Source organism: Sapajus apella, unplaced genomic scaffold, assembly GCF_009761245.1.
Source record: "Sapajus apella isolate SASKATOON/1434 unplaced genomic scaffold, GSC_monkey_1.0 scaffold42, whole genome shotgun sequence".
In the NCBI taxonomy this organism is placed as follows: domain Eukaryota; kingdom Metazoa; phylum Chordata; class Mammalia; order Primates; family Cebidae; genus Sapajus; species Sapajus apella.
This window is the reverse complement of record NW_022436982.1, coordinates 18,954,063-18,971,037: the sequence shown is the minus strand read 5'-3', so window position 1 is coordinate 18,971,037 and position 16,975 is coordinate 18,954,063. Positions and strand designations below refer to the sequence as shown.

Genomic DNA, 16,975 nt, shown 5'->3' with positions numbered 1-16,975 from the left:
GGGGATCTCAAAATTGAAGTTACCAAACATAGACATTAATATAACGTATTAGTGTTCAAAAAAGATGACAAAATGGATGCTTTCACCAAAGAAATTATCAACGAAAGACAGTATCAAATGGAAATTCTAAAAGTGAAAAATATAATAACTGAATTAAGAACTCAATAGAAGGATTTAAGGGCACATTAGATATGGCAGAAGAGCTGATGGGTAAACCAGAGGATAAATAGGAAATACCTAGAATGAAGCAGAGAGGGAGAATAAAAGGAAGGTGAAGAAATAAATTCCAAATATATGCAGCACAATGAGAACTCATGTACATGTAAGTAGAATCCCAGAACTGCAGGAGAAAAAAATTGAGCAGAGGTAATATTTGAAGTAATAAAGGCCAAGAAATTTCCAAAACTTAAGAATGACATCAGGCCACAGATTCAAAGTTACATAAACTCTCCAACAGAAAAAAAATGCAAAGAAAATAAGCACATCATAGAATCATAGAATAACTGCTAAAATATAAAGACCAAAAAAAAAAAAAATCTTAAAAGCAGCCAAAGAAAAACACACATTTCACTGGAGTAACAGTAAGACCAACAACTGATTTTGCAATAGAAATGATGGAAAACATAAGACAATGGAATAACACCTTTCAAAAACTAAACAAAAGTAACAACCAATCTACAATTCTGTGACAAATAATCCTTCAAAAATGAAGGAGAAATAAAAACATCTTCAGGGAACTAACGCTGAGAGAATTTCCAACAGATTTGCGCTAAAAGCAGAAAAAATAAGACTAGAGGAGGCTCAGACATAAGGAGGACTAGAAAAAGCACCTAAGTAGATAACTCAAAATAAATAATGACTATCGGTAACACATAACTTATATATATATAACAATATAACACATAATGTATTTGCAACAATGATAAAGTCTTGTTACCATGTGATTTTGTTCTGCATCTACTTTCTACCCCACAATGCCAAAAATGATGATGATAAAGGGTGTTCCAAAGCCACTGCTTTCATCAGGTGCACAATGGTAAAGTACTAACTTATATTAGACTTCAAAAAAAATCAGAGAACAATGTTTTCACTTTGGGGCAAACTATAAAAAGAGTAAAAGTCATTAGAAATAGAAAATTGGAAATTTGTTTAAATTAGAAATTCCAAAATAGGCAAGAAATGGAGAAAAATGGGACCACAGAAGAGATGAAGTCAAATAGTAAATAAATAGGAAGATCACAAAATATGTTATGCTGAGCAAAAATTTACTAAATATTTCATATTAAAAGACAAATATGTTTTTATGATGAAGTATCTGCTGTCTATAAGACACATACAAGACACAGTAACCAAGAAAGGTTCAAAGTATTAAAGACAGAAAAAGATATACCATGAAAACACTAATTAAAAGATAACTGATATAGTTAAACCAATAACAGGGAAAAAAATTTAAGGCAAGAATCATTATTAAGAATAAAGAGGCATATTTTATAATGATACAAGTCAATCCACCAAGACGATATAACTAAGTTTGTATGTGTCTCTAATACAGCTTCAAATTCGCAACTTCTAAATCAATTAAATGACTAGAATTCATTGTATACTAAGTAACTACTGAACATTCACTTGCTTCAGATCACTGAATATTGAGCTACATAGATTATAAAATACTTTCTCCAAGTTTAGTTATAATTCTGGTCCTAGAATTTAGCTTTACTCTATTAAACTTATGTAGTTAGAACATTGCTAATTAATATTCCATTTTATGTATTTAAATTTGTCTAACAAAACTGACTTTTTTTACAATGGGAAATATTGAGGTAAAGCTCTTTTCTCCATACACCTAACTTGATAATATATGTTAATTACTTCACCACTGAGATAATATATGATAAAACTAAAAATTACTTGATTCCTCAATAGGAAACAAAGTGATCTTGGAAATTTCATAACCTCTGATTTTTCTTTTCATTACTGCTAATATGGTGGTAATTATTAAAGTACCTCACTTGATACAAGGAAACTTATAAGACTTGGGCTAAGAGAACAATTTCTGCTCAGCACTACTAGACATAAATAATTTTGTCAGATCCCTAGAACGGCTTTATTCCTAGCTTTCTTAAAACCAACATAATCATTTGATTTTCATTTGGTAAAATGCTACTGACTAAAACATTATTATGATTTTTATTTTTAAAATCACCTGCATTGTATCTACAATTGGTTGCTCTAAGGAAAATCTGGTTTGACTTTTCAAAACCCACTTTTCACACTTTTGATATACTTTCTTCTCGATATTTTTAATCTCTTAATAAACATTTACTACGCTGATCTTTTTCCAACATTTGTTATGCGTATATGTAGTATATATATACATATACATATATGTATATACATATATATACATATATGTATATACATATATATATGTATATACATATACATATATGTATATACATATATATATACACATATATGTATATACATATATATATGTATATACATATACGTATATGTAGTATATATATTCAAATATAACCTATATTTGATAATCCATTTCTGCATTTTCCAGTTTTAAAAAAGGTGACTGCCATTTATTTCTCCAGTTTCTACCTTTCAATTGGGGAAGAAAATTAGTTGTAATTTCAAACACCATAATCCTTCATTTGATTACCGGAATTTCTTTAGTTGGTCATCAATCTTCTAGTAATAAATGGTTACTGTAAAATGATCTCTAAATTTTTCATGAAAATTAATAAGCCAAAGAAAAATTGTTTCCTCCCTCTGAGAGCTTTCACTAAAATCAAATGTAAAATAAATTGAATGTCTATTATATGCCAGGTAAGTTTACATATATTATCTCATTTAATCTCATTATTATTCACATTTTCAGAAGAAGAAAATTATAAATCAGAGAGGTTAAACAATGTGTCAAAGCTTATACATGTAATAAGAAGAAAACAGGCTTTTAATAGGTATGTCTGTCTACAAAGACAAGATCTTTCCACTACCAGAGGCTGACAAAGTTACTGTAAGGAGCCAGGCAGTTAATATTTTAGGCTTCAAAGACCATAGTCTCTACCACAACTATTCAATTCTGCTGTTACAGAACAAAAGTAGCCATAGACAACACATACACAAAGGAGAGTAGCTGTTTTCCAACAAAAAACAGGCAGAGGGCTGAATTTAAACCAAGGTCCACAGTTTGCCAATCCTGCATGATACTACAATGCATTCATTACCTCTCAAACAGCCTCTATTAGTTTTTCATTTACACCACTAAATTCTCCTTCTCTGCCACTTAAAAAAAAATTATTACCTTAATTCTACTGAGGAATTTTATATTAATGCTTTTCTTATTAGACTCAATTATTTGAAACATTAGGGAATATGTATATTCTTTTACATGATCTAACTTTAATGCCAATTATATCAGAAGTTTATCTATAAATAAGATGAAACACATCTACAACTATAACACTAGCATGCATTATATTCTGTGTGAAATGTCAAACACCTCAATTTAAAATTACCCCTTTTGAACTTTTTGCAGTAATTAGTCTCTAATTTTAATTGCTCAAGCTAAATATAATAAGCATATTCACCATAAGACCCCCCTAATATATATAGCCAGGCAGCGATAGCAAACGATCAGGTATGCTAAAAAGATCCAAATATCTTAGACATTTTCTCCCTGTCTCCTTTATTCCAGAATTTAATTGTATGTACCTCCAATAAATTTATTTTTTCTAATATAAAAGATTTAAACAGTATAAACTTGTGTAAACAGGAAAGGAAAATTTGCTTCTTCATCAAGGGTTTTATTCTTTCTTTCCTCTTTTTCTCCTTACCTTGCATCCTCACGTGAGTACTTGCACAATTTGTCTGTCTGCATCCCCTCCCACACACACAGTTTATTTTAAAAAAACAATCCAAGTCCAAGTAAAATAGAAAAAATAATAGTCAAAAACCACACAAGATCAGATTCAAATCCCAGCACTATAACTAAATACAGTTGAATAATCACTTCCTAGCTTTATGCCTTCAATACCTTATATATTAGTCTTACCTTATATATTGGGCACTATATATATATACACATACACACACACACACACACACACACACACACACACACACTCCTTATATATTGGGAACCATATATATATATATACATACACATACACACACACACCCTATATATTGGGCACTAAAGTGAGAATTAAAATGAGATATCCATAGCACAATATTGATAAGGAATTAAAAATTCTAACTGCTGCTATCATCATCATCATCATCACAACTATTTTGTGCAAGTCTTAATAGCTATTGCAGTTCCTCTACAAAGTGAGAAGGTACTGCCTCAAATGGTATATACATGGGTAACTTTTAAAGCGTCCTGCAAATTCATCTTATCATTACTGTTGAAAGTCAGGGAGAAAAAAAGTTCTCTTTCTCAAGAACATAGCTATTTGAGAACCTTTTAAAATTAAATTCTACATTTTTATTCCTGAAAAAAGAACATTTCATCTTTGTTTTAAATTATTTTAGATATTTTTAAACCAAGACACGTATATTAAAAGATCCAATGTGTTGCTTTCTAAAGAAAGCCACTCAACACTAATAAATAATCAGAAATGAATTTCATTAAAAGAACATTTCGGATTAGGGACCACTTTCTCACTCCCAATATAATTCAAAATTCACCAATTTGAGGGTTTTGTTGTTTTGTTTCCAATCTTTTGTACTTAAAGGAACCACATATTAATAACTGTATGCTAATATTAGTGCTCTAATGTTAGTGGATATAAACATTTCTTACCAAATTACGCTTTTTTAGTGGAAGAAAATAGTAATAGTGGCAGAAAGAAAACATCAGTGCGTAGCAAGTAAGAAGTTCAGTGTAGAAACACAACTGCAGAAAGAGCCAATGATTATCTTCACCAACACAATTGTTAATCCTAAAGAAAAAAAAAGAAAAAGAAACTATTTTAAATTTCAGTAAGTTTATCTCAGGATCAGTAAGACTAAAATAAAAACAAATAATATCACATATGCTTAACTTCATGGAGATATGCTAAGGCCACTCAAAGGTCACAACAAACTATGCAAAGAAAAGTATAAATACATCATTTTATATATGTAAAGCACTTCACAAAGGATGTCCACATGTTATCCTCCTTCAACTTGTAACAACTCAGCAAGACAGGAAGAGCAGACAGTGGCCTCCTGTGTCACTGACATGGAAACAGGAACAAAGGAGTTAAGCCTCTAGTCAGAGGATGTACAGTTAGAAGAGACAGGGGCCAAGAGAGCAAGAACCCTGCTTTCCTGTATATTGCTCTTCCTTTATGGCATTCTAGCTGTGGAAAGCAAGCTGAATGATCTGAAGCAAAACAGCTGAAACTGGCCACTCTGGCATAACTGCTAAGCATTCACCATTTTTTTTCATTTTAAAATCTATCCCTGGTTGCTAAAAATAAAAATGTATTCAAAACTATTTACAGATATATAGAGCTATACTTCCACAAATACAACAGTGAACCCTAACTAGGAAAGATGATTAATGTTATAATCAAAAATTTTCAAGGCTCTTTAAAGCTGAATATTTTATTACTCCAAATTTGTTGTATCCAAATTGTCAAAGTATTCTAAAATTCCAGCAAAAAAAACCCTTGATCAAAACTATAAATTACTTTGCACAAATGTTTTCACTTCAAAATAGTATTATACTGTCACTGAAAAAGAAATGATGTAACAAGTTTCAGTCCTAATTTAAGTTGTTCTTTTTAACTTGTCATTAAACCATTTTTAAAGTCAAATACAGAACTGAACTGAAAAAGCTTAGAGAGGCATTTCTTAGACTTAAGAGTGCATGCTTTGTAAACATGAAAATCTGCTGTACTTTGTTATTTGCAAGCAAGACTATAAAAGAAGTGTGCTTATGTATTAATATACACTCTGAAATGCTCTTCAATACCTGTTGATTGAAAGCTGACTTATCCTTGTTCCATCCCTCCTGTCCCCAGGAAGTTTGAGAAACAATGTCTGTGATCACAGCATTCTTCTTAATCAGAACAGCTTTAGCAAGCATTAAGGTCCTCAATCTATATGAGTTCTTTTTGTAACATTTAAACTACTTAGAAAGAATGATCAGGCCAAATGCAGTAGCTCACGCCTGTAATCCCAGCACTTTGAGGTTGAGGGGGGTGGATCACCTGAGTTCAAGAGCTCGAAACCCGCCCAGCCAACATGATGGAAACCCCGTCTCTACTAAAAATACAAAAATTAGCCGGGCATGGTGCATGTGCCTGTAATCTCAGCTACTTGGAAGGCTAAGGCAGGAAAACCAGAGGCCAGGAGGCAGAGGTTGCAGTGCGGCAGAGGTTGAGATTGCACCACTGCACTTCAGTCTGGGCAGCAACAGAGTGAGACTCTGTCTCAAATAAAAAAAAAATTAAAAAAAAGAATGATCAGAGCCAGAAATACAGAAAACATTAAGGCAATGTGAAAATTGATCTGCAAACCTAAAACCGTGTTAGGCAGTTAAGTAATGCAATTTCTGAAAACATCAAAAATTTTCCCTGCTTCCAATTTACACTGTACATTTCCCCTCTCTCTGAACATTTCAGCAGTGCTCTATCAGGAAACTCAATCATAAATATTCCTGAATTTAAGTGCCTTGTCTACCCTCCTTTCTGATCCTACAGTCCTTTCTACTTCCCCCTCACTGCTACCAACTTCTGAAAACTTGACTAAAACTATGGAAGCAAGAGGCCTAGAAACAGAAATCATCCCAACGTTAGAATTAAGGTTAAACAGCATCTTATTTGGTCACCAATAAGTGAGTTTTTCCTAGTTGATTATTTTTTTAATCTTAAACTACTGCATTCTTTTGGGAAAAAAGCATCAATATCCACTTGTATCATAAACATTTATATTTTAGTTAGTAAGAAACACTACTATAAAAAGTGCTTAAAAACTGAACTTTTCTGTATGATTAGCAATTATCTAAATACATGTTTCACCTAGCTTTTCTTGAATCCATTACCATTGTGATAGCAAATATCCGATCACTGAGCTTTACAAAATTACTTGAGAATCTGTTTAGATTCAAGGCACATTTCTGAGTATCAACTACATGCCATATACTATTCCATCTTGTTGACAGATTCAGAAAATTTTTTAATTTTTATGTAGTTACAAAGTGCTTTTATCTAAAATGCTCTATTTTTTCCTATTTCAGGAAATTATCTTCTATTTAAATAATCAGTCTATGCAAAAAAACTAATTTCCACTTAAAGTTTGCTGATTAACTGTGGTATCAAAATAAGCTACCAAAAATAAGGAAAACTCTAAATTGACTAACATTAGAAAAAGCTAAATTCTACTTGAGTCAATTTTAAATAAATGCAATTATAAATTAAGAAGCACACTATGTAGTTAAATTTACATATATGCATGTATGTATATACAAATATAAATACTACATATATGTGTACAGATATATTTGTAAAAATCTACACTATATCAGTTTAAATATTTACACAGAGAGCCAATGCTAAGAAAATAGAATTAAATACAATATCTTGTTCACAGATTTTTGTGACAGCTTTAAAATGAGATACAATACAGAATTCACATAGCATTTGTTTTCAAAAATTCTATTTCTCAACTGAGCATTTTCTTTAAATATTACAAGAGAGCCCCCTATTGACCAAAACTCTTGGCAGTTCTGCAAAATCAGCTAATTACCACTCACATACTTCCAACATGTGCATAATAGTAGCTATATCCAATACAAAATGCTTAAAAAGCTTTAAGGGGTAAGGAGGAAGTTATCAAGTTATCTAATATGTGTCATTAATTAAACAAATGTAAAGGAGATACGAATATTTGGATGTACATGGTTTATTACAATCAGAAATAGCTACCGTTTAAGTACTTCTTATGTTTCAGATATGGCACTAAATGTTTTATATACATTGCCTCATTTAAAACAATCACCTTAATCCTTTTGTATATTAGGCTTCATGTTAATTCTTAGTTTTTTTGTTAAAAATCTCTCTGTTACAAAAAATAGGATTTCTATGGAAAAATTACTTTGGGAGTTGACAGAATCATATAATTTAAATAAAGATATCCTTATTAAGATACTGTAAACCTGTATAACTTTAACATTGCTTTTGTTTAAAGCTGCTAAGATTTACATTAACCATCTTGCTTTTTTTTTTTTTTTTTTTGCTAGAAGTGAATTATTCTTACCATGGACAATGATGATCCATTCTCCTCACACAGTGGCCGCAGCGGCTACAGTGATGGGAACGCTTTGGTCTCATCAAATTACACTTGTTACATAATTCCCAGAACTCCCTTTCTAGGGAAGGAAATTAAAATCCATTTAATGAAGGCAAGTAGGTAATGCTGACATTTAGCAACAACTGTTTAGAAGACTTTATGGGAAGCCTTCAATATACAACTCTAAGAGATTTTTCTGCTTCTGAGCCTTCAGTGTAAACGTGTTTGCCATAAATGTTGCTGTTCTATTCTATATATGTCTTATTTTGTATGTTCCTAATTTAAAAGAATATAAAAATAAGACACTATTAATAATGTGTTTGTATTCTGGGTATACTGTGAGAATGTAAGTAAAATCCAATGACAAAACCCTAAAGCCCAACCAAATTATTATACTAAAACAATTTTATTTAAACAAATTGATTTCTAGAAATTTTATTTTTAAAGGCACTAAAGAAGAAATAATGCTGACCCTGGTTTCAGCTGATTAGTAAGTTGAAATCAATCCTATAGACTCAATTGAAAAACAGAGATAGCACACCCTTCCACATACACTTTCCTTAAATCATTTAATTTTTAAAAATATCAGTAGATTCATTTAAGAATATGTATGGGACAGGTTAAAGAAGGATGTCATATGGGTTTGGGAGGTTCTCAGGATACTTTCAGTAGTGAAAAATGTTATAAGATGACTACTATTTTTAATGAAACTAAAGGAGTTCTCCACAGAACACCGAACTACCACCAAGTAGCAGTTCCCTCTACTCTGTAGTGAAAGAGCACACAATTAAGTTATGTGCTAAAAGCACGAAGTTTACATAAGAGAAAAGGCTTTTGTTTTCATTAAAAATTATCCTAATCAGATCCATGAAAACTATGGAAGAGTCAGCGATCTAGAAAAGACAATTGCCTTATTATACAAAAATGTATCTTTTAAATATATGTTGGAAAGGAACTTTACTTTTACAAAATTCTTTTAATTTTCATCTTCTGTGTTTATACTATCCCATAACCTCATTAAAAGTATGGCCATAGTAAGATTAACCTAACTCCTACATTCAGATTGAGTATTAGCATATGAAGAATGGGACCCTAGCACACAATAGGTAGTCACTAAATGCTTGCTGATGTATGAAAAATCTAAAAATCAAAAAATGAAAGAGACTAAATAAAATGAAAGATAATAGTAGACGGTATTCAATTTTCTAAAAAGACTCTCTATTTGAACTCCATTATTTTAGTTTAATGGTCAGGAGCAACATGAACATGCTGGACTTTTACATAGCGAAGTGTTGGGAAAATACTCCCACTACAGGTATCTCTGAAGAAACAAAATATGAATAAAACATATATCAAATTAATTGTTCCAATAATATGAAAATTGTGAAATTATTTCTTACACTTGAAATCTCGTTGTAAAAGAAAATCCTGTTTCTTATTTTAATGAAAATAAATGTGAGAGCAACAATATTAAAGCTTAATTTACATACAGTTAAAACTAGTATTATTTACCTGTAAATGAAATAAAAACTCATTTAATATGTAGACATGTAAACTCATTTACAATGTCACAAACATATCATATCCCACTCCCCCACTTATTCAATGCTCCCAAACATCCCAATGTTAAAACTTTGAATTCACACATTGCAAGGAATATAGACATGAAGGAGGCTCTCCACAATGAGCCAATTTTCATTAAAAGGCAGTATGAAAACTTTGTTTTTATCAGTCCCTCAAAACATAAACATGGTATATTCATTATTGGTAATTTCTGAGAAATCAACATATAATATTGTACAGAATAAATTCTTCATTTCATACCTAAAATATATCCTCAGAAAAGAGAGCACTTGGCTATAGTCAGAGAAAGCCTCTAATTTTGTAATCTAGACCACAGATACAAACTATAGTCTGCAGGGAAATCCAGTCTACCACCTGTTTCTGTATGAACTATTACGAGCTAACAATAATTTTTACAATTTTAAATTATTGAAAATAATCTGTGACATATAAAAATCATATGAATTTTAAATTTCTGTGTCTATAAACAAAGTTTAATGTGCCCATCACTTACATATTGTCTATGGCTGCTTTTGTGTTTTAATGGCAGAGCTAGGTAGTTATGACAGAGACTGTATGGCCCATAAAGCTGAAAATATTTACTACAGGTCTTAAGAAGAATTTATTTGCTAATTTGCTAATCTATGGTCTGGACCATAAACTAAAGAAAGAACTTGAGTCATTCCTTTGATAACATGAAGATATCACGTAAGTATCTAAAATGAGAAATACCTGTAAAAACTCAGTTTCACAAACCTATATGAGTACGTACATCCCTATATGTTTAAGGAACAAAAGAGAAATCACTACTGTAAAAAAATCTAGGAATTTAATTGATCATCTAGAAGGTGTTTTTGCCTTATGTAGCAAGAAAAAAAATCCAGCCATTTTAACATACCCTACATATCTCTAAAGCCTTTCTGAGTCATTTCCCTTTCCTCCCTTTAATCATGCCCACATAGGATCTTGGTGACTGATACATTCTGATATCTGATGATTTTTGTGCTAGCCATGTAATGATATAATACAAAAGCCTATGAGAAAAAGAATTCCACTGAAAATTTATGATAGCTATAGAAATATCAAAAGCTAATAGATACATTTTTAAGGGAGAGAAAAATCAAAATATAAAGCATAATGAAAAAAAGTGAGTAAATAGCATCATTTTGTTTAACCTGGATATTTATTAATGCTGTAAATGCTTGAATGAATATAATGCAATGATTGGTTTGGTTTTGTTTAACCCTCAGAAAGGAAGGAATCACGCTCTACTTGAGTCTTTTAAAAGACTCACATTTTAAGGGGCCTTCTCCCAATTAATATATTTTAAATCCAAAGTAATGCTTTAAGGAGAAAAAAAATTACCTAAATCAATACAAAGTTTGGGTCATAACAGAGATTCCCTGACAAGAATCAGTTGTCAATGTAGGAAATAAGTGTCAATAAGTCTCTCAAAGATCACATTTAAAAAGCAATATAAGAGGGAGGATAAAACCAAAACTATGCATGAATACATGACCCTGATCACTTGAGTACAGGCATCCTTATAGCTTGGGGTAAATTTTCCAAGAGACTGCATCAAAATAAGATGCATTTTTTTTTAACTTCAAAGAATTTCCTCTGTAACACTATGACAAAAAATGGCTCTAGTAATGACAAAAACACTGATGTCGAACATGCAAGTGAAAACCTTGATTAAAATGTTCTGAAGTTGATTACAGTGATGGTTACACAACTGTGGGTATACTAAAACCCACAGAATTGTACACTCTAACTGGGTAAATTATATGGCATGTAAATTATACTCAATAAAACATTTTTAAACATAGTTAAGAGCGTGAATAAAATTTCATAAAATATGAAAGTGATAAAAATATTTCTAACCTGAGGTGCTTTTATGTTTTTTAATTTCAAATACACATGTGAATAATTCAAATAATATAAACAAAGTTGTGATCATTTCATTTGACTATTTCATCTACAGGCTTGAAAGCTTATAAAGTCAAATTCTGGGAATCTCTTCATGGGAAAATGGAACATTTCCTTATATTCAAATTGCCTCATATATTTAGGGATCACATATATATTAAAATCATTGTGTTTTAAAAAAGCAGAAAAGCATGGAAAATATTTCAGAGTAATTCAATTAAAAAAAAACAGTTACAATCACCAAAGTATTAGGGCTTTAAGTTTCCTTTTCTGAAGAATTAATTAAATGAAATTGTTCAACCTTCAAATATTCCTGAATAAATGTCACTATTCTATAGTTTCAACTCTCTAGGAATTTAATATTATTTTTCAGTGTTAAAATTTTGTATTTTTTTTTTACTAAATTAAAATCATATTTACAAAAGAATCAGGTAACCAGCACAAAAAATACATGATGACTTAAGTTTTCCCTAGATTCATAATAAAAAGCTAAAATTATCAATCTGTATATAGACCCATGGAAACAAGATGACAGAAACAAGGTTCTAGGTCTCTGGGCTGGGTCTCACACCAACAACCAGCTGTTTAATCCAGGAAGGACAATCTGTTCTCCTGACTACCTACCTCATACAATTACCATGAGGATCATGTAATATGTGATACCAGAAGACTTTGGAGAAACATTAAAATATGATAAATAAGTGTACTTTTGTCAATGGAGTGAATGGGAAGTTTTTTGGACTCAGGGAAGAAAAACAGGTCACATGTCAACTGAAACAAGATATAATGCAGACATCCAAACAGCAAAATGCCAGGGTGTCATACATCACTACAGTCTAGGCATTAAAGAAAACAGAGTTGTTACATGTGGACTCAATTAGGTCTAAAGATATAATTTTTGCAGTACATACAATGTTGTTAATATTTTAAATTTGTTTCCAGGATTTGTTTTTATCACAAAATTTTTCATAAAAATTGGGACTCCCTCTGTTCTCTTTAAGATTTTAAGAGCTAATAATCTAACTGCATGACAATTCTACTACAGCTGAGTAGAGACGACTACTTTCAGATAAGGTATGAAATTTTTAATATGAAATACTTCCTACCTGGCCCCTCTCATTGATTTGCAGTGTCTGGAACATGTAGGCATTTCATTCTTTCACCACTGCAAACTAAAGAGTTCATCAGAAACGGGTCTTCAAGTTAGAAAATACCTGTTTCTTTGATTTTCATGGGCCACTGGATTTTAAAATTGAAGTAGATAACACATGTATACAATATTTTAGAGAGCTTTTGGCTAAGCCAAGTGGGAAGAAAAGTGATTCTATACAGATTGCAGAGTGCCACCCTCCCCACCTGTCTCACTGCAAAACACATTTACATACATCAACTTCTAATGACAGTCCTACTGCCTCTATACATTAATAAAAACTAATATTTAATGTAGTGTTCAAAAACTTCTAGAGCAATATAAACATCAGTGTAATATTCCCATTAAATCTCTGAATTTTCAAAGCCAGCTAAGCCTCTAAATGGTGGGTCTCAAAAAGCAACTATCAGAATTCAGAGAAGGCTTCATAAGTAACCTGTCACTTAATCTAATTTCATAAGAAATTACTGCACTGGTTCCCAAACTTTGCTACATGCTGGAATCACCCAAGATCTTTCGAAAATACTGATACTTGGTTCTTATGCCCCAGATATTCTAATTTAACCAAATGGGGTATGACCTGGACACTTAGATTTTTTGAAGTTCCCCAGGTAATTCTAATATGCAGCAAGTTGGAAGCTACTAACTTACTATAAAAAGTACTTTGGTTCTTTAATGTACTACACAGACATACACATTTCTTACTAAAAGAAAGTTCAGAGAGTTCTCAAAGCTTATATAGCAAACAATCACAAAATGAACCTCAGGAATGAAGATAAATAAGGCTGTACTATATATACCCAGTAAGTAATACAACAAGCAATACATTTTAAATTCATCTTTTACATCTGAATAGTTATTATGCAAGAGTAATCAAAAATCACCTTCAACTGAAACTAGAATCCTTGCCAATTTTTTCATTAATTGTTAGAACTTGGAAGAATACAGACAATAGTATCCTTAATACTACGAATATTTATTCTAAGCAATATTGTATTTATAATATGACATAAGTGGCACCATCAAGAAAATTCTGTTATAGAATTAAAATATAACTTCTCAGATAATCATTTATCAATCAACAAATATGTACTGAACATCTTAAACGACAGAGGTTCTCTGGATACGAGGGATATAACAGTGAGTAAATGAACAAAACAAAAACAAAAAAAACTACACTCTCACAGAGCTTATGGAGATCTAGAATGGGAGGAGGAAGACAAACAAATAGACAAGTAAACTGAAAAGAAAACCAAAAGATGGATGTAGTATAACTGCAGGGGTACAGGGGGAACAGGGTTGCAATTTTAAGTAGAGAAGTTTGGAAAAGACACATACAAGCAAATAAAGTGGTGTTAGATGACATATATAACCAATATATATTAAAAGCAATAAAATATGTAAATAAAGACAATAATTCTGGAATCAGCAAAACTGATAAATGCAGGGTACCATACCTCCATGTGGGATCTTAGGGTTCTCGGGGAGTCTTCCTGGATCAGTTATTGAGGCCCTCACTAAGGCAACCAGACAGAATATGGCAATGCCATAGAATACTTTAAAATAAATTAATTAAATAAATTAGTTAATTTACCCTTCAAAACATTTTATCAACAATCATATTTAAAGTTTAAAATGTATATTTTAATAAACACTATCAGGAGAAATCATTTTCTAAAGATTAAAAAATAAATTAATTGATTTCACTCACCAAATAATACTGCCAAGAGGACTATCTTAAATAGTCCTAATTTTAATTATTATTACTAATTTTAATTATTTTGAATGATAATAACATAAACTTTTTATAAATGATTCTTTAATAACACAGACTTATATAGGCTCACTTTTAATTACTACATGTTCTATATTTGAAAGGATCAAAATACCATTTTAAATTCTACAATTAAACTTCTTCATTAACTAATTGGGTATCTTCAATATTACTCTGAATTAATGTTGTTCAACTGTCCCTTTTGATAGATCTTCAAATAATTAATTTGAGAATTAAGGCTTAGAAACTTTTTTTAATTTTAAAATTAACAGCCAGAAAACAAAAATAATAAGGGAAAATAGATATGGCCACCATAATTCTACATTTTTAAATAATAGGAATAGAGGAATTCTGCTGGGGGGATAAAAAACAATACACTGTATCCATGTAAAAGGAAACAGTCTGAGCGCTCAGTCAGTCAATCAGGACTGACTGCATAGTACTGGTAAGTTTTATCATTTGTATAACAGAGATTGTATTTCCCACAGTTCATGTGAGGTCAAAATGAGGTAATGTACATGAAAATTGTAAGTGCCATGTACATGCAAAATATATAATTTCAATTTGATTATTTTAATCATAAGCAAGCCATCACCAATTGGCTAATAACCATCCAGAGTTCAAAGTGTTATCATAATAAACTTCATAAACAATATTTTTCTTATGAAATTCTCACTTCTCAGTAATGTACACTATTCTCTATTCTTAAAAAGTCTACATTTGTACTTAAGTACAAAACTGCAATATTAAAAATACACATAGACATATAAGTTATCATTACTGTGTCAGTTTTCTATTTTTAACAAAACGGTCTTTACATACTTTCCAGTTAAATATGGAGATATCGCTTTTATCTAACTGCAAATCTATAAAGGCCATTATTTCTCTAAGTCCATAAATTCATAAATACTGACAGCACTGCTAAAATATTAAATATATTAAAAGGATGGTTATCATAGTGGCACTACACTCCAAAAACATTTACAATGAGAAAAAATAATTATACAAGAAAATAAATAAAGATCTAGAAACTTACTTATTATTAATATGCCTGGAATATGTCCTTCTTCATAGTGAGGAAAGAGGACAATTTTGGGAATTATAACAATATTGTACAACCAAACAAAGACAATCAAACCCATGCAGCACCAACCATGTGGGTCAACAACAAAGTGAATCCGGAGACCCATTTTGCAATCTTATAACTGCCTGCTAACCCACAAGAAAGGATGATCCTAAGGAGAAGGAACAAAGAAAACAATTACTTACATAGAAATATTTGACTAAAGCCTGTATTTCTGGCAACTTTTGTAAACTGACATTAAGTTTTCTTTGCATATTTGATATTTTCTTCATATAGCTGATATGTTTATTGATATTTCTTTGTATATATATTTTTACAGTAAATACTTGGGAAAACAAAGAAGTTTCAAGATATTCAAATTTTATCATAAGCTTCAAATAATTTCAATGTTTCATTATGAATTGCTAACACGGGTATAAACTGGAATCATCTACTGAATTTGAAACACAAGTTTGTCCTTAACCCAGTCCACCAAAAGATTATGTACAAAAATTTTTAGCAACTTTAATCACACCAGTCAAAACAGTGGTTATCTTGTAGTGACAGGGGTGTGTATTAACTGAAAAGGAACATGAGAGAACCTTTGAGGGGTTGGAAAATGTTCCATATTTTGACCCCGGTGGTACTTTATGGGTATATACATATGTAAACATTTACTGAGCTATATACGTCAGATTTGTGGACTTGAAACTACAATATGACATTTTAAAGTATTTTGAAAAATTGCAATAAAAAGTGAAAAGTAATTACAAATCGTGAAAAATATTAAAATTCATATAATGAAGCCCAACAAAACTCATTATGATCAATTCAAGAAGACTCCTGTTTAACTAAAGCGTTTTTTAGTTGAGAGTTAACAACATGCCAACAGAATTCTCAATGAGACACTTAAAAAGTTAAGATCTTATATAAACAGGGTACCAAAAAAGTGACTTAAAATACATCCATACTTTGGTAGATATAACTTCCAATGCTTCAATAATAAATTGCTGGATAAGGTCTAGGGGGTACCTTTTACATAAAATATAATGGTATAATAATAAACTAGGACAATTGTTCTCTAGCCTGTAAGAAAACCGAAAACACCTTGAGAGCTTTTGAAAAATACATGTCCCCAGACCCCATTCTACATCTACTGAATTGTGATTCTTCAGAAAGCTCAAAAAACAATAAAATG

General features: G+C 31.0%; 1 protein-coding gene across 6 annotated transcripts in view; it reads right to left on the bottom strand.

Moving 5' to 3' along the window:
* Positions 1–16,975, bottom strand: part of ZDHHC21 (zinc finger DHHC-type palmitoyltransferase 21) — a 73,641-nt gene that overhangs the window by 44,579 nt on the left and 12,087 nt on the right. For all 6 annotated transcript variants that reach the window (XR_004275756.1, XM_032300175.1, XM_032300173.1 and 3 more), the window contains 4 exons: positions 15,751–15,949; positions 14,398–14,496; positions 8,266–8,377; positions 4,823–4,961 (listed from right to left, as the gene is read on the bottom strand). Coding sequence is in view for 5 of the 6 variants with exons in the window: in XM_032300175.1 (XP_032156066.1) it covers positions 4,823–4,961; positions 8,266–8,377; positions 14,398–14,496; positions 15,751–15,904 (504 nt within the window). In the remaining variant the exon portion in view is untranslated. The remainder of the gene's footprint in view (positions 1–4,822; positions 4,962–8,265; positions 8,378–14,397; positions 14,497–15,750; positions 15,950–16,975) is intronic.